Below are 24,680 nucleotides of genomic sequence, written 5' to 3' on the forward strand. Positions count from 1 at the left end.
CTTTCCTTTTCCTAATGCTTTCCTTTCTGTTCTGGCCCTCTGCTTCTGTGGGCCCACAAAACTACAGCAACAATAGTTCAGTTCGTTCCTATAGTTCTATATGGACAATCTTGTTATTTCAATGCTCTTCAAGATATTTTAGCTGTGTGCCTAACAGTGGGAGCCACTAACTTTACTGCCTTTTCTGTTTTCCTTTGCAGTACTTTTTCCTCACGGCTCTTTAAGCATCCAAAAGTAAAATATAGTAGCGTACTTTGTAAGGTACGGCCCTACCTGTGACAGGGTACTTCACTCTTCCGGCGCTTCTGCGATTTCCAGCTGACAACTACAGCCTCACCTACCCCGTAGGTTATCCCCCTTCCTGCCGACTCCTCCGCAAGAAGAAGGGGATTGCCCGACCAGGGTCCACAGTGAATCCCAGCGCCCAGTTCTCCCTCCTGTCGTAGGGCCGGTACCACCGGGCTTGAATAGCCTCCAAGTTCTTGCGTCCGTATGCAACGAACTACCGGGAGTTCCCACTCGCGGTTCCGTATTTCGGGCTTCAGGACCAACCAATGTCCTTGTAGGATGGGATCTTTTCCGGCCAGAATAAGTGTGATCCTGGCCTAGGAACTCAACAGCGGTGTTTGGTAGCGCACACAGCCATGCGCTCCTCACGCTCCTCACGCCTGCTAGCACCTCCTCCTGGGCGTGACGTCTAACACCGGGTGTTAGTGTTAGGGATAGACTTAGCTTTAGGGGTTAATACATTTATTAGAGTAGCGGCGAGGTCCGTTCGGCAGATTAGGGGTTAATACTTGAAGTTAGGTGTCAAAGATTTTAGGGAGGGCAGATTAGGGGTTAATACAATGTATTATAGTGTTTGCGAGGCGGGAGGGCGGCGGTTTAGGGGTTAATACATTTATTATAGTGGCGGCGAGGTCCGGTCGGCAGATTAGGGGTTAATAAGCGTAGGTAAGGTAGCGGTGACGTTGGGGGGGCAGATTAAGGGTTAATAAATATAATATTGGTGTCGGCGACGTTGGGGACAGCAGATTAGGGGTTCATAGGGATAATGTAGGTTGCGGTGGTGTCCGGAGCAGCAGATTAGGGGTTAATTGTATAATGCAGGTGTCAGCGATAGCGGGGGGCGGCAGATTAGGGGTTAATAAGTGTAAGGTTAGGGGTGTTTAGACTCGGGGTACATGTTAGGGTGTTAGGTGCAGACTTAGGAAGTGTTTCCCCATAGGAAACAATGGGGCTGCGTTAGGAGCTTAACGCTGCTTTTTTGCAGGTGTTAGGTTTTTTTGCAGCTCAAACTGCCCCATTGTTTCCTATGGGGAAATCGTGCACAAGCACGTTTTTCAAGCTGGCTACTACCATAAGCAACGCTGGTATTGAGAGTTGAAGTGGCGGTAAATTATGCTCTACGCTCCCTTTTTGCAGCCTAACACAGCCTTCAGAGAACTCTAAATACCAGCGTTATTTAAAAGGTGCGGGGGGGAAAAAACAGAATTTATGCTTACCTGATAAATTACTTTCTCCAACGGTGTGTCCGGTCCACGGCGTCATCCTTACTTGTGGGAATATCTCTTCCCCAACAGGAAATGGCAAAGAGTCCCAGCAAAGCTGGCCATATAGTCCCTCCTAGGCTCCGCCCACCCCAGTCATTCGACCGACGGACAGGAGGAAAAATATAGGAGAAACCATATGGTACCGTGGTGACTGTAGTTAGAGAAAATAATTCATCAGACCTGATTAAAAAACCAGGGCGGGCCGTTGGAGTGAGCTGTGATTCTTTCAGGAGGCTGCCGTCCGGCAGTCTCGTAAGCCAATCGGATGATGCTTTTAAGCCAAAAGGAAAGAGAGGTAGAAGTCGCTTTTTGACCTCTCCTTTTACCAGAATAGACGACAAACAGAGAAGATGTTTGTCTAAAATCTTTTGTAGCTTCTAAATAGAATTTTAGAGCACGGACTACGTCCAAATTGTGTAACAAACGTTCCTTCTTTGAAACTGGATTCGGACACAAAGAAGGTACAACTATCTCCTGGTTAATATTTTTGTTAGAAACAACCTTTGGAAGAAAACCAGGCTTAGTACGCAAAACCACCTTATCTGCATGGAACACCAGATAGGGCGGAGAACACTGCAGAGCAGATAACTCTGAAACTCTTCTAGCAGAAGAAATAGCAACCAAAAACAAAACTTTCCAAGATAACAACTTAATATCTATGGAATGTAGAGGTTCAAACGGAACCCCCTGAAGAACTGAAAGAACTAGATTTAAACTCCAGGGAGGAGTCAAAGGTCTGTAAACAGGCTTGATCCTAACCAGAGCCTGAACAAATGCTTGAACATCTGGCATAGCTGCCAGTAGTTTGTGTAGTAAGACAGATAAAGCAGAAATCTGTCCCTTTAGAGAACTCGCAGATAATCCTTTATCCAAACCTTCTTGCAGAAAGGAAAGAATCTTAGGAATTTTTACCTTATTTCAAGGGAATCCCTTGGATTCACACCAGCAGATATATCTTTTCCATATTTTATGGTAAATCATTCTAGTTACCGGTTTTCTGGCCTAAACCAGAGTATCAATCACCGAATCTGAAAACCCACGCTTTGATAGAATCAAGCGTTCAATCTCCAAGCCGTCAGCTGGAGGGAGACCAGATTTGGATGTTCGAATGGACCCTGAACAAGAAGGTCCTGTCTCAAAGGTAGTTTCCATGGTGGAGCCGATGACATATTCACCAGGTCTGCATACCAAGTCCTGCGTGGCCACGCAGGAGCTATCAAGATCACCGAGACCCTCTCCTGTTTGATCCTGGCTACCAGCCTGGGAATGAGAGGAAACGGTGGGAAAACATAAGCTAGGTTGAAGGTCCTAGGCGCTACTAGTGCATCCACTAGAGTCGCCTTGGGATCCCTGGATCTGGACCCGTAGCAAGGAACCTTGAAGTTCTGACGAGACGCCATCAGATCCATGTCTGGAATGCCCCATAATTGAGTCAACTGGTCAAAAATCTCCGGGTGGAGTTCCCACTCCCCCGGATGGAATGTCTGACAACTCAGATAATCCGCTTCCCAGTTTTCCACACCTGGGATGTGGATCGCAGATAGATGGCAGGAGTGATTCTCCGCCCATTGTATTATTTTGGTTACTTCTTTCATCGCCAGGGAACTCCTTGTTCCCCCCTGATGATTGATATACGCAACAGTCGTCATGTTGTCTGATTGGAATCTTATGAATCTGGCCTTTGCAAGCTGAGGCCAAGTCCTGAGAGCATTGAATATCGCTCTTAGTTCCAGAATGTTTATCGGGAGAAGAGACTCTTCCCGAGACCATAGTCCCTGAGCTTTCAGGGATTCTCAGACCGCACCCCAGCCCACTAGACTGGCATCGGTCGTGACAATGACCCACTCTGGTCTGCGGAAGCTCATTCCCTGGGACAGGTGGTCCAGGGATATCCACCAACGGAGTGAATCTCTGGTCTTCTGATCTACTTGAATCACTGGAGACAAGTCTGTATAGTCCCCATTCCACTGTTTCAGCATGCACAGTTGTAATAGTCTTAGATGAACTCAAAAGGAACTATGTCCATTGCTGCAACCATCAACCCTACTACTTCCATGCACTGAGCTATGGAAGGACGTGGAACAGAATGATGAACTTGACAAGCGCTTAGAAGTTTTGATTTTCTGACATCTGTCAGAAAGATCCTCATTTCTAAGGAATCTATTATTGTTCCCAGGAAGGGAACTCTTGTTGACGGAGACAGAGAACATTTTTCTATGTTCACCTTCCATCCGTGAGATCTGAGAAAGGCCAGAACGATGTCTGTATGAGCCTTTGCTTTTGAAAGGGACGACGCTTGTATTAGAATGTCGTCCAAGTATGGTACTACTGCAATGCCCCTCGGTCTTAGAACCGCTAGAAGGGACCCGAGTACCTTTGTGAAAATCCTTGGAGCAGTGGCTAATCCGAATGGGATGGCCACAAACTGGTAATGTTTGTCCAGAAAGGCGAACCTTAGGAACTGATGATGTTCTTTGTGGATAGGAATATGTAGGTACACATCCTTTAGATCCACGGTAGTCATAAATTGACCTTCCTGGATAGTGGGTAGAATCGTTTGAATGGTTTCCATTTTGAACGATGGTACCCTGAGAAATTTGTTTAGGATCTTTAAATCCAGAATTGGTCTGAAGTTTCCCTCTTTTTTGGGAACTACGAACAGATTTGAGTAAAATCCCATTCCTTGTTCCGTCATTGGAACTGGGTGTATCACTCCCATCTTTAGCAGGTCTTCTACACAATGTAAGAACGCCTGTCTCTTTATTTGGTTTGAGGATAAGTGAGACATGTGGAACCTTCCCCTTGGGGGTAGTTCCTTGAATTCCAGAAGATAACCCTGAGAAACTATTTCTAGCGTCCAGGGATCCTGAACATCTCTTGCCCAAGCCTGAGCAAAGAGAGAGAGTCTGCCCCCCACTAGATCCGGTCCCGGATCGGGGGCTACTCCTTCATGCTGTTTTGTTAGCGGTAGCAGGCTTCTTGGTCTGCTTACCCTTGTTCCAGCCTTGCATCGGTTTCCAGGCTGGTTTGGACTGTGAGGCATTACCCTCTTGCTTAGAGGATGCAGAATTAGAGGCCGGTCCGTTCCTGAAATTACGAAAGGAACGAAAATTAGACTTATTCTTGGCCTTGAAAGGCCTATCTTGTGGGAGGGCGTGGCCCTTTCCCCCAGTGATGTCTGAGATAATCTCTTTCAATTCTGGTCCAAAGAGAGTTTTACCCTTGAAGGGGATGTTAAGCAATTTTGTCTTGGATGATACATCCGCTGACCAAGACTTTAGCCAAAGCGCTCTGCGTGCCACAATTGCAAACCCTGAATTTTTCGCCGCTAATCTAGCTAATTGCAAAGCGGCATCTAAAATAAAAGATTTAGCCAACTTAAGTGCGTGAACTCTGTCCATAACCTCCTCATATGGAGTCTCTCTACTGAGCGACTTTTCTAGTTCCTCGAACCAGAACCACGCTGCTGTAGTGACAGGAACAATGCACGAAATGGGTTGTAGAAGGTAACCTTGCTGTACAAAAATCTTTTTAAGCAAACCTTCCAATTTTTTATCCATAGGATCTTTGAAAGCACAACTATCTTCGATAGGAATAGTAGTGCGCTTGTTTAGAATAGAAACTGCCCCCTCGACCTTAGGGACTGTCTGCCATAAGTCCTTTCTGGGGTCGACCATAGGAAATAATTTCTTAAATATAGGAGGGGGAACAAAAGGTATGCCGGGCTTCTCCCACTCCTTATTCACTATGTCCGCCACCCGCTTGGGTATAGGAAAAGCGTCGGGGTGCACCGGAACCTCTAGGAACTTGTCCATCTTGCATAATTTTTCTGGAATGACCAAGTTGTCACAATCATCCAAAGTAGATAACACCTCCTTAAGCAGTGCGCAGAGATGTTCTAATTTAAATTTAAATGTCACAACATCAGGTTCAGCCTGTTGAGAAATTTTTCCTGAATCTGAAATTTCCCCATCTGACAAAACCTCCCTCATGGCCCCTTCAGATTGGTGTGAGGGTATGACAGAACAATTATAATCAGCGCCCTCCTGCTCTTCAGTGTTTAAAACAGAGCAATCGCGCTTTCTATGATATGCAGGCATTTTGGATAAAATATTTGCTATGGAGTTATCCATTACAGCCGTCAATTGTTGCATGGTAATAAGCATTGGCACGCTAGAAGTACTAGGGGCCTCCTGTGTGGGCAAAACTGGCGAAGACACAGAAGGAGATGATGTAGAACCATGTCTACTCCCTTCTGAGGAATCATCTTGGGCAATTTCATTATTTGTGGCAGTACTGTCCTTACTTTGTTTGGACGCTATGGCACAATTATCACACAATTTTGAAGGGGGAGACACATTGGCTTTCATACATATAGAACATAGCTTATCTGAAGGCACAGACATGTTAAACAGGCTTAAACTTGTCAATAAAGCACAAAAACCGTTTTAAAACAAAACCGTTACTGTCTCTTTAAATTTTAAACAGAGCACACTTTATTACTGAATATGTGAAAATATATGAAGGAATTGTTCAAAATTTACCAAAATTTCACCACAGTGAAAAGCATTAAAAGTATTGCACACCAATTTTCAGAGCTTTAACCCTTAAAATAACGAAACCGGAGCCGGTTACAGAATTAACCCCTATACAGTCCCAGCTACAGCCTTTGCTGTGACTTTACCAAGCCCAGAGGGGAATACGATACCAAATGACGCCTTCTAGGAACTTTTCCAACTACTTTCAGGTCCTCACACATGCATCTGCATGTCTTGCACTCAAAAACAACTGCGCAGTAATGGCGCGAAAATGAGGCTCAGCCTACAACTGGGAAGGCCCTTCCTGACTGGAAAAGGTGTCTAACATAGTGCCTGACGTTAAAAAACGTTCCCCAAGTTTATAAGTGTGAATTATCAGCATAAACATGTATAAAATGTCCAAATAAAGCAATCGATTTAGCCCATAAAAGTGTCTACCAGTTTTATAGCCCATATTAAGCCCTTTATTCTGTTTGAGACTAAGAAAATGGCTTACCGGTCCCCATGAGGGGAAATGACAGCCTTCCAGCATTACACAGTCTTGTTAGAAATATGGCTAGTCATACCTTAAGCAGAAAAGTCTGCTAACTGTTTCCCCTAACTGAAGTTACTTCATCCCAACAGTCCTATGTGGAAACAGCAATCGATTTTAGTTACTGTCTGCTAAAATCATCTTCCTCTCACAAACAGAAATCTTCATCTTTTTCTGTTTCAGAGTAAATAGTTCATACCAGCACTATTTTAAAATAACAAACTCTTGATAGTAGAATAAAAAAACTACAACTAAACACCACATACTCTTAACCATCTCCGTGGAGATGTTGCCTGTGCAACGGCAAAGAGAATGACTGGGGTGGGCGGAGCCTAGGAGGGACTATATGGCCAGCTTTGCTGGGACTCTTTGCCATTTCCTGTTGGGGAAGAGATATTCCCACAAGTAAGGATAACGCCGAGGACCGGACACACCAATGTTGGAGAAAACATGCGTAGCTAAAGCACCACTTTGGCCGCAAAACTCTAAAAATCTAGCCGTAAGATTGCTCAGTGTTTGAAATGAGATAGGTTAACTGAAAACTGTTCAGTTTACACTACAGCTGACTTAATTTTGAAATACATACCAACAAGCCTAAATCCTGCATTTAACCAGATCTAATGGTATGAGTACCACAGCTTATAGTTCCACCAAGACCATATAGAGTACAGCAATTTTAAAATCAATAAGTACAGCTGACAGATGGGAACATTTGTACACTATATTTGAAGTGGTGCTCTTGGTTGGGGAAAATGGGGAAAAATCAAACAAACATATGTCAACCTTTTAAAAGTACGTTTTCTTCATCTAGCCATCTACCCAGATCATTAATGTACAATTTTGAATTCACAGAATTATTTTTGTTTGCACATTTACAAATATGATTCTTGAAAAAGTGATCTCTTAATTTCTGCATTTTTTTTTTATCATACATGTCACACACTGTTGTAGGGGATGCAAGGTGCATAAGTGTTTCCTCCTGTGAGTGTTTCTGTCGGTGTCTGTGTTTATGTCTTTGTGCTTTAATTTGTGTCTCCATGAGTGTGTATGTATTTTTATTCTGTGGGTCTCTCTGTGAGGGTGGATGTGTATGTCTTTGTGCATTTTCTGTGGATGTCTGTGAGGGTGTGTGCATATGTCTTTGAGCTTTTTCTATGGGTGTCTCTGTGAGGGTGTGTGTATGTTTGTCTTTGTGTATTTTCTCTTGATGCCTCTGTGAGGGTGGATGTGTATGTCTTTGTGTTTTTTCTGTGGGTGTGTCTGTCGGTGTTTCCTTGGGTGTATGTGCAAGTTTGAGTTTGTGTCTGTGTGTGTGTCCATTGTCTGTTCCTTTTTAGGACATTTTGACCTTACTACTGATTATTCACATCTTTCTACAGACTTTGAGACTAATGAGACCTTTCCGGAAGTCACCAATCTACCATTTAACCTTTAAATTATTATTTAGGCAGTTCAGGGCCCTTCCTTTCAGCCACTGCATGCTGTTGTCATCATTTAGTTGGCATCTTCCTTTACAAAAAGATAATCAGAACTCCATATTTTGTTTTCTAAATCTCCATTTTTTTTTACAAAACTGTAGTTTACCTTATTACTTGTCAGGTCAATGTAAACAAGTGCTGAGTGTCTGTTTGGGTGTCTGTGTCGGAGAGTGTTTCTTTGCATGTCTGCTAGAGTGTCTATATGTGAATCCTTATGTGTGAGTGTGTGTGTGTGTGTGTGTGTGTGTGTGTGTGTATGAGTGTGTCTGTGTGTTTGTATGCTACTACCTTTACAACATTTCCAAGTTTAAATAGACACTTAAGAATAAAGTGCATATGCGTTTTAGTCACTTGGTCAAAATGTGCACATGTCAAAGGAGGGGGGGGGGGCCTGATCAATGGTTAAGTCAAGGGCCCCAAATTTCTAGTGGCGGCCCTGACTTTAGAGATACAAACTATGGAAGAAAAATATCCTGCTGGAATAATCTAATAAACTGAAGATTTGGAAAATAGAAATCCCCCCCGGGACTTTCCCAATATACCTTGTACTTTTCTATTCCCAAACATGACATTCTCAATATTGAATAGGGATCACACAGTTTGAGAGTGTGAATATATATTTGTATAAAGTTTAAATTTCTAAGTGTATAAAATATCATGCTATGCTTCCATTTCAGAATTCATCATTACCCATTTTTTCAAGCAATAACTTATACTCAGCTAGATTACAAGTTTGTGCGTTCGTCTTTTAACACTGAAAATATGGCATTTTCAGCGTTAAAACAGCACCACAGAAATTACTGTTGTCGGTATAGCTGCACCGCAAGCCTTTTAGCCTGTAATGGAACGTCAGTACCGCGTTTGTAAAAAATTAGGATTTTTTCATGGGATTCCCATAGTGCTGCCATTACAAGTTTTGCAGTGAAGGTAAAAAAAAACTGCAGTACAGCCTAAAACAACAAGATCCGTAATGACATCTAAAAGCAGTAGTTATAAGTTTTACGCTACAAATCTGTTACATAAAACTCACTAAACACCCATAAACTACCTATTAACCCCTAAACTGAGGTCCTCCCACATCACAAACAATATATTACATTTATTAACCCCTAATCTGCCGCTCCCGATATCGCCGCCACTAAAAAAATAATAACCCCTATTCTACCGCTCCCCGACATCATCACCACTATAATAAACATATTAACCCCTAAACTGCCGCCCTTCCGCATCGCAAACACTATTTAAATATAATTAATCCCTAATCTGCCATCCGCCCACATCGCCCCCATTATACTAAAGTTATTAAGACCTAATTCCGCCCAAACTATAATAAACCTATTAATCCCTAAACCGCAAGCCCCCACAACAAAATATACTAATGTAAACTAATAACCCCTAAACCAAAAGCCCCCCAAATCGCAATAAACTAAATTAAACTAGTAACCCCTAAACCTAACACCCCCTAACTTTAGATTAAAATTACAATTGTCCTATCTTAAATTAAATCAAAACTTACCTGTCAATTTAAAAAACTAAGTTTAAACTAACAATTAAACTAATATAATTATTAAACTAAAATTAAAATTAAAACTAAACACCAATTAAATAAAGCTAAAATACACATCTAAAAAATCCTAACTCTAAAAATTACAAAGTATCTAATTACAAAAAAAATTCTAAATTACAAAAAAAAAAACCCACTAAATTACGAAAAATAATAAACAACATTATCCAAAATAAAAAAGAATTACACCTAATCTAATAGCCCTATCAAAATAAAAAAGTCCACCCAAAATTAAAAAAAAAACCTAGCCTACAATAAACTATCAATAGCCCTTAAAAGGGCCTTTTGTAGGACATTGCCCTAAGTTAAACAGCTCTTTTACCTGTAAAAAAAAATAAAAATACAAAGACCCCCCCAACAGTAAAACCCACCACCCAACCAACCCCCCAAAATAAAAAACCTAACTCTAAAAACCTAAGCTACCCATTGCCCTGAAAAAGGCATTTGGATAGGCATTGCTCTTAAAAGAGTATTTAGCTCTTTTACAAGCCCAAACCCTAAACTAATAGAATAGAACGAGAGCTGCTTAAAACCTACTGGCTGATTTGAACAGCCAAAAGGATTTTAGCAGCTCTAATTCCTATTGGTTGATTCAAAATTTTCAGCCAATAGGAATGCAAGGGACACCATCTTGAATCGTGTACCTTGCATTGAAGATTCAGTGTACAGCGGCGACTGTATGAAGAGGATGCTCTGCGCCCAATGTCTTCAGGATGGACCCGCTCCGCGCCACCTGGATCAAGATAGAAGATGCCGCCTGATAGAAGATGCCGCCAGATTTGCAACATGTAGTAATGTTGCAAATCTGTACCACAGAAGCTTCATTTATGAAAGCCCAAGAAGAGGAGACAGCTCTAGAGGAATGAGCCGTAAGTCTCTCAGGAGGCTGCTGCCCAGCAGTCTCATAAGCCAAACGAATCATACTTCTTAACCAGAGGGAAAGAGTAGTAGAAGTGGCCTTCTGAATCTTACACATTCCAGGGAAAACAACAAACAGGGCAGAAGATTGCCGAAAATCTTTAGTAACTTGTAGGTAAAATTTTAGAACATGCACAACATCCAAATTATGCAAAGACGTTCCTTCTGAGAAGTAGGATTAGGACAAAAGGAAGAATAACAATTTCCAAATCAATGATTCTATCCAATACTACCTTAGTGAGAAACTCTAATTTAATACAAGGACTTCCTTATCTGCATGAATCACACTACAGAGCTGAAAGCTCAGAAACTCTGCAAGCGGAAGAAATAGCAAGGAGAAACAATACCTTCCAAGATAACATCTTGCATGCATCAGCTTAAAAGAAGTGTGCTGCAAAACTTTAAGAACTGTGATAAGGCTCCAAAGAGGAGCAACAGGTTTAAACACAGGCCTGATTCTGACCAGGGCCTGAACAAAGGCTAGAACATCTGGAAAATCTGCTAGACGTTTGTAAAAGAATAGACAGTGCAGAAATATGACCCTTCAGAGTACTGACTAAGAAATCTTTTTTCAGGCCATCCTGAAGAAAATAAAAAAAATTGGGGGAATCCTCACTAGGCTCTAGGAGAAACCTTTAGAATTGCACCAAAAAAAGTCTTTAAATGCCATACCCTATGGTAAATCCTGCAAGTAACAAGCTGACGAGCCTGAAGCATAGAATCAATGCCTCAGCAAAAAACATGTCTAGACCGGACTAGACATTCAATCTCAAGCAGTCAGCTTCAGAGCTTGGCATTGTGATGACACGCCATCAGATCCAACTCTGGAATCCCCCACCTGAGGGATATCATAAAAATACTTCTGGATAGAGAGCCCACTCCCCGGGATGAAAAGTCTAAGTGTTATTTGGAAGACCTATCACACTCGTAAATGTATATTTCCCTAATACAGACCAACACCGTTTCATTAAAAAAATCTCACAACTCATACTGGACAATCGAAAGGGTTTGCTTCTGTTAGGAGGTGACTTTAACCTTCCCCTGGACCCCCAATGGGACACGTCAAATAACCTCTCAAGTGTACCTAAAACTACACTAAAATCGACCAAAACAACGCTCGCAGACCTCAATCTACACGACATTTGGCGTACATTAAACGTGACAGCGAAAGATTACACATATTTCTCGTCAGTGTATAAAAAATATTCCCGCATAGACTATTTATTTACAGACTCGGTGGGTTTGACCATTACGACTAAATGTGACATTGGCACAATATCATGGACTGACCATGCCCCGGTTATTTGCACAATGATATGGCCAGAAACACCCCTTACAGACTTCATCTGGCGGTTAGATGAACACTTGTTGACAGACCCACTAACTACAGAAAAAGTTGGAAAAATGATATCTGAATACTTCACACATAATCCAGACTCAGATACATCTAGCTCCACAACTTGGGAGGCACATAAATGTGTCATTAGGGGGGAACTTATCAAAATTAGAGCCAGAAAGCTCATAGAGAGACGTACCAAACAGGACAATTTACACTCTTCCATACAGAAACTTGAAAGCATACATAAGCAAGAACCGCATAATAATACAATATTAGCAGAACTCACACAGACCAGAAGAGATTTAAAAGATTTTCTCCTGCAGGAATCACAGAGACAAGCCTCATCTATTAAACAACTATACTACGACCAGGGGAATAAACCGGGTAAGCTACTAGCCAGGACCACCCAACGCAAAAAATATAAATCCTATATACATTCACTGAAAGGAGAGAACTCCTCATTAATAAAAGACAGTAAGGGAATAGCAGAGGAATTCAGACAATGCTATCACAACTTATACAATTTAAAAAACACCTCAACTACTCCAACAGCCCCACAACCATGTGATAATCAACAAAGAATAACTGAATACATGACAAACATCCCCATAGTGAAGCTCAATGAAGAAGAGAGAGCGGAGTTGGACTCCCCAATATCTGAACAAGAAATTAGTAGAGCAATTAAAGACCTCCCTCCTGGAAAGAGCCCTGGCCCTGACAGGTTCTCCATCAAATACTACAAGATTTACAAAGCTATACTTATGCCACACCTTCTAACCCTATTCAACAAATTAATTGATACTAAGTCCCTACCAACCAGAATGTTAGAGTCCCATATTGCGGTACTACCTAAACCAGGTAGAACGCCTGATAAACCCAGCAATTTCAGACCAATCTCACTCCTAAATGCAGATGTAAAAATATTAGCCAAGATACTAGCCACCAGACTCAATAAATACCTACCTAAACTCATTTCCACAGACCAAGTAGGTTTCGTACCAGGCAGAGAAGCCAAAGATAACACCATAAGAGCCCAACGTATTATAGATTATGTAACTCACCATAGAAACCCACTGACCCTATTCGCTTCCGATGCTGAAAAAGCCTTCGATAGGGTAAATTGGACATTTTTGAAAGAGGCCATGCACAATATGAACTTTGGAGACAATTTTCTTAATATGGTCTTCTCCCTCTATTCAGGCCCTAATGCAAAAATAAAGGTAAATGGAATACTATCTGACTCTTTCCCCATCACTAATGGAACCCGTCAGGGCTGCCCACTCTCCCCATTGCTGTTCCTCCTTTCATTTGAAATCCTGGCCTACAAAATTAGATCCAACAATAAGATAAAAGGCATACAGATAGGAGAAAAGGAGCATAAATTGATGATGTATGCCGACGACATTCTATTTTCCCTGACTGAAATTGAACATTCTATACTGGCTCTAATAACTGAATTACGAACCTATGGCCACTTTTCTAATTTCCATTTGAATGTCTCCAAATCGGAACTACTTAATATCACCTCCCCTCCAAACTTGACACATCAACTGGCCGCTGAATACGGTTTAACAATAGCTTCAGAGAAAATAAAATACCTAGGGGTTTACTTAACAGCTAATTCTAGTTCTCTGTTCAAATATAATTATGCACAACTTAAAAAAGAAATCTCAGATGATCTCTGTTCATGGAACTGCAAACCCCTGTCATGGCTAGGCAGAATAGGTATAATTAAGATGAACATTCTACCCAGACTGCTCTACCTTTTTCAGACACTGCCGATCCCTATACCTAACCAATTTCTACGACAACTACAAAAAACAATAGATAACTTCATATGGGGCGGGAAAAGAAGCAGGGTACAAAGACAAACTATGTATTTGCCAAAGGAACGGGGGGGCTTGGGGGTACCGAATTTGACATTATATAGAAGAGCCATCTTTTTACAACAGATACTATAATGGAGCCACAACACAGGTCAAAAGGAATGGGTTCACATTGACAACCATATTATGGGGAGAGGTAACTCAGCAACACTGGCATGGACAGAACCCAGAAAGCGCCCAGATATACTTCACCAATACCCTAACATAATGGAAATATTTAAAGAATGGGACAGGACGATAGCTACCAATCCACACATAACAACCAGAGTGGGGCCGATGCTGCCAATAAGAGAAAACACAGATCTTCCATTAGGTAATCCTATTACAATACATAAGCCCTCATACAGACTTAGAGAAGGTACATTATACTTTGCAATAGAGAATTGGACAATAGCTCCATTAGACAAGTTACAGCAGTGGGATGTGAGAATATTCCCTTCTTGGCTAGCTCGAACACAACTGATTCACTATATATCTACACATAGACAAAAGTCAAACATGCAAAGAGAGCTCACCACATTTGAAAAACTTTGTACACAAGACAACCCACCTAGACATACAATCTCACTAATATACAAAATCTTACTACTCCCGAGTGATAAAACATTACCGAATTATGTAAGATCATGGAATGCTGAATTAAACATTCCTGGAGATGACTTAACATGGATTAAATCATTTAGAATAGCGGCCACTGCTTCAGCCTCGGCCATAATACAAGAGATGCACATAAAGTTCATTAGCAGGTGGTACCTGACACCCTATAGACTGCACAAAACTAACTCCCAGATAAGCGACCGGTGCTGGAGAGCATGTGGTCAAGAGGGTACAATACAACACATATGGTGGGAGTGTCCCTGCATAACGGAATATTGGAGATCAGTCTTTAGATCTATATCATCTGTACTAGGTTTAGACATAGCACCCAACTTTCAATATCTATTGTTTCTTCAGATTCCGAAATTCCAAAACAAATTACACAAAAGTATATATCTTATCATGATAAACAGTGCTAAGAAACTCATACCAAAAAAATGGAAAACTAATACTCCACCGACAATTCGAGAATGGCATACCCAGACCACAGAAATAATACAGCTAGAACGACTACACTATCTAACCACAAACAATATACAATTCCACCAAGGAATTTTAGACCTATGGAATGGAGCCCGAATATAATAGCAGAGCTGGACCCCACGCCTAATTAGACAACTGAGCTGGACTTTCAAATAAAATCGCCCGGACACCCCTCCCCTCCCCATGTTCCCTACTCCCTCTTTATCTTTCTACAACCCCTCTTTCTTTCCTTCTTCTTATTTTCTTAATATATTCAATGGTAAACTGAAGGGTTGACTTAGATATCTTTTATTTTTCTAAAACGTATACCTGACGATAAAAGGATAAGATAACATTAGTAAAGAATGGAAATAATGGAAAAATTGTATAAATCTGATGGTATTTCCTAAACTATGTATAACTAGCAGGTATAGATCCAATTTGTAATCAATGTTGTTGACCTTTTGGTTTTATGTTGTACACATTTATTCATCAATAAAAAATCTTTAAAAAAAAAAAAGAAAAGTCTAAGTGCTTAAAAAATCTGCCTCTCCAGAAAACCACTCCTGGAATGTGGATAGAAGATAGAAGATAGTTGTGAGCTTCCACCCACTGTAGAATGCGAGTCACCTCCATCATGGTTAAGGAACTCAGAGTTCCTCCTTTGTGGATGATGTAAGCTACAGAGGTGATGTTGTCCGACTGGAATCTGTTAAACCGAACTAAATACAATTCAGGTCAAGCTGACAACACATTGAAGGTTGTTCTTAACTTCAAGATATTTATGGGAAGAGAAGACTTCTCCCAGGCCCACAGGCCCTGAGCTTTCAGAAAACCCCAAACTGCTCCCCAGCCCAGTAGGCTTGCATCCGTTCTCAGGAAGCAAGTGTCCCAAGACAAAAGTTCCCGTGAAAACCACCACGAGAGACAAACTCTAGGTAAGTAATGCAGATTCACCCTCTGCGATAAATCAGAATGGACTCCGTTCCCTTGACTGAGTATGCAAAGATGCAGAAGTCTCAGATGGAACCAAGCAAAGGAATGATGTCCATGGATGCAACCATCAGACCCATCACCTCCATGCCTTGAGCCACCAATGGGTGAATAGCAGACTGGAGAGAAAGCAAGAAACAAGAAAACTAGATTTTCCGACCTCCGTCAGGAAAGTCTTCATGGACAGAGAATCCATGAATAATCTTGTGGCTGAAACAAGAGAACTCTTTTCCAGATTCACTATCAAACTCTAGGTAAGTAGAAAAGGCAACAACCACTCTGTATGAGATTTTGCTAGATGAAAAGATAACGCCTGAACAAAGATGTCGTCTGGATAGGATACCACAACAATTCCCTGGGATCTAAACCCATGCTTAGATCCATACCCTCAAAAGAGCCCCCAGAACCCTATGAATATTCTGGGGCCATGGCCAGACCTAACGGAAGTGTAACAAATTGGAAATGCTTGCCAAGAAAGCAAACTTCAGAAGCTGATGATGATCCCTGGAATATGAACATGATCGTACACATCCTCCAGGTCCATGGTCTTCATGAGCTGACCCTCCTGAACCAATGGAAGAATGGAACAAATAGATTCCATCTTGAAGGACAGAACCCTGAGTAATTAGATTAGGCATTTAAGCTGGGAACTACAAAGAGATTCAAATAGAATCCTTGGTCCTGTTCCCCTAGAGGAACTGAAACAAATACTCCCAGGGTGGAAAGGTCCTTTACGCAGATTAAGAAGGCCTCCCTCCTTACCTGGTTTATCCTTGACAGGAGAAATCTGCCCCATGGAGGGCAAGATTGGAATCCTATTTTGTAACCCTGGGATACTATGTCCACAGCTCACAAAAAGGTTAGAGTAAAAACCTTGACTCTGTTCTATGTCTGGAACTGGAACAATCACCCCAGAGAAGATAGGACTTTTACTAAGGCCAGATTTGGATCCTATAATGAACCTTGGGAGACTCCTCCACTACCTATGGTTCCTGGACAACTCAATCCAAGTCTGTTGAAAAAAAAAAAAGGAAAGTCCTCCTCCTTCCCGATTCGAGAACTTTTTAGGGGTGAAATGTCCATACTGAGTCAGACTCAGTAGAAGGCAGCTTGGATTGCTTGTCCTAGTTCCAAGGATGGCTCCATGAAAACTAGGCCTGTTCACATTCAAAGGATGATGCTGATTTTGCCTTCTCTCCCGCCTTGATAAACCTCAAAGCTAAAGCCACCCAGAGGACACCCTCGAGGACTGGAAACAGACACAGCAATGTGTAAGAACCATCCTGAGACCTATGCTGCTGATTCTATCTCAAATAGGGACTCTGACTCTGAGAGTAGAGAATTTTAGAGAATAAAACAAAGAAAAAACTGAGAAAGATACATGAAAAACCAAACATGAATCTCAATAAAATAGTCACCTCAATATGATAAAAATATCATATTAAAGGACAATACTATAGAAAATAAAACATACATGATAAAGGAATAATACATATGATCCTGACATATAAAAAAAGACCCCTTCACATGAGAGAGAATTATACATGGAATCTTTAAATCAGACAGGAAAACTCAATATAAAATAAATTATAATTTTATGGCACTAAGTAGGCAGAATATTTCATGCTACCATCAGCGTGACAGTCTCCTAATATGAAGAGGCTCATATGCATATGAATACACATAAAATAAATATTAACATGTGACTTAACATATACATAACAACTGCCACAAGATGGCAGTAACTGTCTTGAGAAGTCCAGATAAAAAATGCATTGGATTTTGTTTAAAAAAATACCAATGCAGCAAAAATAAATGGACGCACTTCCTAATAGAGACTTAAATAACTTCAATACACATAAAATGTTTTTAAGTCTCTGTGAACAAATAAGCTTAAGAGACCACTAAGATAAAGCGGCCTACTTAACAAAGCATTATAAATCACCCACAGGGGGAAAATGTAATTCCCTAAATAAAGTCTCCACACTAAGAGACCTGACTTTGGGAAAGCGCTTCTGAACTTCACACAGAGAAAACAGATAATGCGCTAAAAACATTTTAACATGTATACACAGCTGTTTCTCCAGGCCATTAAACTGTGAGAATGAAAAAAATTTGTGCCGACATCTAAGCATAAATTTGTGCCGACATCTAAGCATAAAGCATAAGCGAATGAGATAGAGACATTGTGCATCCTGTTAAAAACGCTATAGAGTCACAATATTGCACTGACTGCAAGATATAACAGACGAATAGGAAAAGAAAATGGCGCCCCTAAATATAAGTGTGCACTAGCGAGAGACTTCTCCTAAAACACTTTAAGAAGGCCTCCAGATAATATAATTACACAGCACTGCTGTTATATGCACAGCCAAGTAAGAAATACATAATTATTCACAGAATACAAAAGTGCAGGCGCTGCACTGCAGAAAGTTGGATGTGCAGGACGGAACTCAGATAGTCCGAGTATAATTCCTCTGAGGTGAATGGCGCCAAAGTAAACTGCCATTCGAGATTAAAAACATAATTAAAAGAGCATCGGCCCCTCTACATGCCGAATACAAGTTCTAACAGAGAAAAAGGGGGAATTAGAATTAACCACATGCTCTAACATCAAAGGGAAATAGTAAAAAAAAAAAAGGCCGCAGAAACTGTCAGTCTATAAAATAAAATGTGCGTTTGTCTCTAAATATTTTACAGTGGAGAGATAAAAACCACCATCCCAGGGAGAGAGAATCTATTCTGATTAAAGACTTCACAAGAAGTCATACAGTCTGAGGCCTAAATCCACCTCCCTGATTGCCCACCCTCACTGGAGGGTACTCAGCAATAAATTAAAAGTCCCTTACCCTTATGCATAGACCACTAGCCATGGGGGTAGAGATAGAGGGACTCACTGTTAGAAGTCTTCAATCTTCTCACCGACTCATAAGTTTCGACAGAATCAGCCGTTCTCTGCCAGGGACCTGTAGAGAACGAAAGATCAGAGTAACCAACCCTGGCTTTCTGTCAAAGGGTAGCAATAGTGTTAGAAACAAAGCCGCTTTCTAACTGCTAATAGCCACCACTACCCTTACTTAAGAGATTGATATAGACACAGCTAGACCCCAATCCTTGCTTGCAGGGAAAAGTAGCCATAAAAAGATTAAATTCTTCAGACATCAACTTCACACAACCTCCATTGACAGAGGCAAAGAGAATGACTGGGACTTATGGGTAAGGGAAGTTACACTTAACAGCTTTGCTGGGGTGCTCTTTGTCTCCTCCTGCTGGCCAGAAGTTAAATATCCCACTAGTAATTGGAATGACGTTGTGGACTCTTCATGTCATAGGAAAGAAAAGAGGCTGGGCTTTTTCCACTCCCCCAACACACACAATGGGAGGTTTATTTCTTTTGATGCAGTAGTAATTTAACCAATTAATTGCTCCCCTTCCTGGGCTGGATCTGTCATCCTGACACCAACACAAATAAGCTGTCTCCCTGGAAAAGTGCTAAGCACAAATAATTGGAGTTGAGGGAAGTAATGGAAAATAACCGTCTGTGTTAGTGTTAATTGCAAAAACAGTGGAGTAGCATTTGAGACACTGGCCTTCTTGTGATTGTCATTGGGCATATTAAACCTGAATGGGCACTGGTTGCAAAATACTGGTTGCATCCCATACAGCATTCCACTGATAATAATAATAATCAGAGCGCTCTCACATCCACCACTTTCACTGCTACCTGTGCCGATAAATTCATGACACAATACCATGGGCATCAAAGAATATGTGATATGTGTATATGTAGCTTACTGCTGTATGAAGTTGTGTCAACATCAGGCTGTGTACACTTCAAAGTTAGCACAAAAGCAGTGATAAGTATTAAAGGAGGCCTTTTAATTTAATTTTAAAATAATCTGTCATGAATGCCAACTTGTCATTTTTGGGTGACTTGTAAGTATAAGGTTGTTATTCACAAATGCAATATTGTTTGCTTTAAATTGAAGAGTAATTCCAATCATAAAATACATATTAACTATTTATGCATGAAGGAGCACAAGCATTAACATTAGAAGGCATTAATGCATTAAACATAAATAAACAATCTATAGTTATTAATATTTACCCCACAGGAAACGAGAACTTGTTAATATAACTAAGATGGGTAAGTAGGGTATCCATTTTTTACCATTCAGATATTTTGCAATACAGTGATTAGATGCTGATATATACTATGTAAATATACCAAATGAGTGTATTGTCCTTTTAAGCAGTTACCATAGGTATCTATAATTACAAACAGATATGATAGGGGTTGGTCCCAATCCATCAAAAAACGCATCTAATGTTTTTTTCTACAGAAAACCACCAATTAAGTATATGTAGATTTTTGTAGATAAACTTTTCTAGAGGATTGTGATCAACTCCATAATCATTTTACTGGGTTATAAAATGGAGGTAATAAACTATAGTTTTACTCAAAAAGAGTTTGTTGCATCTTAATGCATAGCACTGATTTTTGTAGATAAACTTTTCTAGAGGATTGTGATCAACTCCATAATATTTAAATGAAAAATGTTAGCAATAACTAAAATGCTATCATGAAACCTATTAATAAGGATAGTGGATAATTTTTTTTTTTAGAGAGAGGTTTATATCTGATTCAGGCTCAACAATTTGACAGATCATCATTTAATATCAACAGTACATGTTCAATAAATAATAAATATGCATTAATAATTACCATATGTTAGTATTTCAGTCTATTCTGTCATTATTTTTACAAAAGATTTATGATGATTAATGTTTATATATAAAAATATATTTGAGATTTCTCAAGAGTTTTCTAGTATGGTTTGGACTATGATTTGGTAAAGTCGTCCTGTGCTTTTTAAATAATTTCTGCAAAAAGAAACATTTTCTTTAAAGTGATTGTAAAGTTTAATGAATTACTGCCCAGTATCTAAAATAATCTTAAAAACAGAGTCACTTTAATTCATTAAACTTTTTACCACTGAGTTATGGTAAACATACCGCTGTTCCTCTGCACACATCTCCTACTTTCTTTAGCAGAACGATGCTGAATCCTGCTTCCTCCAATCATTACATGCCCCATCTGGCGTCCAGCTTGTGGGGCATGCATCAATTGGAGGAAGCCGGATATGCTAAAGAAAATAGGAGATGCGGGCGTGGGAACGGCGGTATGGTTACCATAACTAAGTGGTAAATATTTTAAAAATGAAGTGTTGTTGTAAAGTTTAATGAATTAAAGTGCCTCTGCTTTCAAGATTATTTTTAGATACTGGGCAGTAATTCATTAAACTTTACAATCACTTTAAGTTTAGACCTGAGTTTTAACTAGAATTATATGCATCATGACATTCCCCAGTCAGAAGTACAAAATACTTAGAATATAGTTTCTTTTACCCTGTAAAATATAAGTTGTGAACATAAGGAATAGCAGTATGAATTCCAGATTAAAAATAAATAAAACGAGCACTTATTATTTTAAGATTAAGTGGAGTAAATTTTAGTTCAGCTTCATTGTAAGTTCCTTAGTATAAATATATAAAAAGCTCTCATTTTTTAAGGATGGACATGCCCAAAAGATTTAAATCTACTGCATAATTAGAGATATGCTATGATACTCTTTTCACAATTTGAGGGGGGAAAAGGAAAAGAAAAAGAAAGTAAAAGAAAGAAAATAAAAAGAAGAAAGAAAAATAAATTGTTAAGGAAAGAAATATTCCCGTTCTTCAAAAATTGTGGAATTCATAATTATTTCTACCTCAGTGATGTTGATTAATTCTCACAACAACTCAACTTCCCATTGTTTAGGTGAAACATCTTGACCCCACCTCAAGAAAGCACCTGAACACCCACAGTCACCCCCTCAATACAGATGCAAAGTCCATTTTATCTTGCAACATTACTTTAGCATAACAAAGAAAATATTTAACAATTACACAGATTTACGGAACCCTTTTGCAAACATCTTTCAAAAATGTTGTGTTTGTAATTATAGTTTTTCTGTGGAACTAGATGTTCTCTTTTGCTGTGCGAGATATTATGCATTGGTTCATTTGATACAATAATATTTGTTAATGGCAGTAACACCCACTGGCTATCAGCTTGAAAAGATAAGTGAAGTGAGCCTCAATGCATCTCGCATATGATCTCGATATAACAAATAGGTCCCTTGGCAGCCTAACAAGTTTTCATGAATCTAGCAAACTGAGGGCTAGATTATACAATATATTATATTAGATCATATTTGCGCTCCACTCAGTAATACCAGCGCAAGTGCACCGGTGTTCCAAGTGCACCGCAATACGAACGTGACTTTGCGTTTACATTGCCCAGAAGCTAAGCGTTTATGAGAGTGCACTTCCTTAGGCTTCAATGAAAGCCTCATTTTAATGCCGACAAACACGGTAAACCGCCTAGTGCAGCGCAGGGGGAGAATCTGGCAACGTTGTGCAGCAATAAATAAATATATATGTATATGCTTATCTAAGCATATACATATCTATTTATAGATAAAACAGTATTTTATTGACATCCATGTAAAGGCACTTTCAGTGCCATTTTTTTCCAACACCCCACACCCCTCAATTTAACCCCTTATAACTGCTTCATGCAGTTTTTTAAAAATAAATAAAGTTGCTCATATATTTATTTTATGTTACTGTACAGTCCTTTTGATTTTGTGGGCAATTGGGGCAACTTTTTTCATTAACCAAAGATCTTATTTCTGGTTAATGATTTCTAGAGTAGTGTAAAAGTGAGCTCACATAGCATTAACCAGCCACTTGTAATGGCTGGTTATTTAACATTCACTGGTAAAGGGACAAATTTGCCTCTTTACCAGAGATAGCGCCTCACTTGTAATCTACCCCTGAATTAGCATTTTAACACCAAAAATATTTTTCTGAAAAGATTATTGGTAGGCAATTTTGACATGTGATCTTCAATAAGGAATTTAGAATTCACATTTTATTTTCTTAATGATAATCTAGGGCACATCACTTCCAATTTCACTGTATTTTTACTTAATTCCATCTTAATTGTTTTAATTAATCAAGATCATTTTACTGGGTTATAAAATGGAGGTAATAAACTATAGTTTTACTCAGAAAGAGTTTGTTGCATCTTAACTCATAGCACTGTTTATATTATTCTGTGTATATTTAATTTGCATTTTCACAATTTCACAATTATTGTTATGCACGTCTCATTATAGAAGATGAATAAGTGCAGGAAAAGGGTAGTAAAGATTGAGTAGAGCTTTGCTTTAAGGCACGGTGTACTGTTCTAGGTCAAGAAAGGAATACCAATAATACATGTTAATGCATTTTGGAAATTAACTATACATTGTAGTAGTAAAAAATAGAAAAACATCTTACCTATTTGTGAGTCTTCTTTGGCTGATACAGACAGCAGTCTCCTGATCTTGGGCAATGCAAACTTTATGACGACTGCATTTCATTTTTAAACAAGGATCTTTAGCTGGATCCAGAGCTGAAAAATATATGCAAATAACCTCTAAATACCTTATTTAAAAAATATGTACTAGCAAAACCAAACCTAACTCCCGTAAGAAACAGTGATATTTAAAGGGACAGTCTAGGCCAAAATAAACTTTCATGATTCAGATAGAGCATGTAATTTTAAACAATTTTCCAATTTACTTTTATTACCAATTTTGCTTTGTTCTCTTGGTATTCTTAGTTGAAAGCTTAACCTAGGAGGTTCATATGCTAATTTCTTAGACCTTGAAGCCCACCTCTTTCAGAATGCATTTGAACAGTTTTTCACCACTAGAGGGTGTTAGTTCACATATTTCATATAGATATCACTGTGCTCGTGCACGTGAAGTAATCTGGGAGCAGGCATTGATTGGCTAGACTGCAAGTCTGTCAAAAGAACTGAAAAAAGGGGCAGTTTGCAGAGGCTTAGATACAAGATAATCACAAAGGTTAAAAGTATATTATTATAACTGTGTTGGTTATGCAAAACTGGGAAATGGGTAATAAAGGGATTATCTATCTTTTAAAACAATAAAAATTCTGGTGTAGACTGTCCCTTTAAATAATCCCTTTTAATAAGCATATTATTGTAATGTCTAAACTTATATATAAGATTACGTGTGTTTTTATACATACATATATAAATAAATACATACATTCTTCCCCAATAATGTTAACCCCTTTTGTAATTAATGTTTTAGGGGTTATTTTCAATATTCTTTAGGGTTGACTGTGTAAATCTCCAGTCTGTATTTTATTTACTTTATATAATTTGTGTAAATTCCACCATGTTGTTAATCATTCACCAAATATGTACAGTGTACTGTCTTAAATGAAATACTGATGAAAAAAAACCCCACTTTCTATGCATTTTTAGACAACATTTTAAATACAAGTGACAATAGGATGTACTGAAAATAAATGGATTGTAATTTCACAAAGTTAATATACAACTTCAATATGCAGTTTAGGCAATTTAAAATAAACATTAATGTTGTAGCTGTATGGAATCCTTAAAAATATGTTTTCAATATAGTATGGCACCTTCAAACATTCTGCTGTAGGGTGTTCTGTTTATAATATAATGAGCTAGATTACGAGTGGAGTGTAAAATTGTGCTTAAACAAGCGTGATATTTTTTCATCGCTCAGTAATACCGGTGCACGCAAATGTACGCTGGTATTTCAAGTTCGCATTGCAAGGAAACTTTGCACTTACAAGAGCGCTCTTCCATAGGCTCCAATGGGAGCCTCGTTCTGATGCCGATAGATACGGCACAGAACCTAGTGCAGCGAATGGGGTAAGTCGG

General features: G+C 39.4%; 1 protein-coding gene across 1 annotated transcript in view; it reads right to left on the minus strand.

The window, feature by feature from the left end:
- The window catches only part of SPOCK3 (SPARC (osteonectin), cwcv and kazal like domains proteoglycan 3), a 672,113-nt gene that overhangs the window by 284,865 nt on the left and 362,568 nt on the right, over positions 1 to 24,680 (minus strand). Inside the window, exon 4 of the mRNA XM_053703805.1 lies at positions 23,249 to 23,363. Coding sequence (XP_053559780.1) covers positions 23,249 to 23,363 — 115 coding nt within the window. The remainder of the gene's footprint in view (positions 1 to 23,248; positions 23,364 to 24,680) is intronic.

Source organism: Bombina bombina, chromosome 2 (assembly GCF_027579735.1).
Source record: "Bombina bombina isolate aBomBom1 chromosome 2, aBomBom1.pri, whole genome shotgun sequence".
NCBI lineage: Eukaryota > Metazoa > Chordata > Amphibia > Anura > Bombinatoridae > Bombina > Bombina bombina.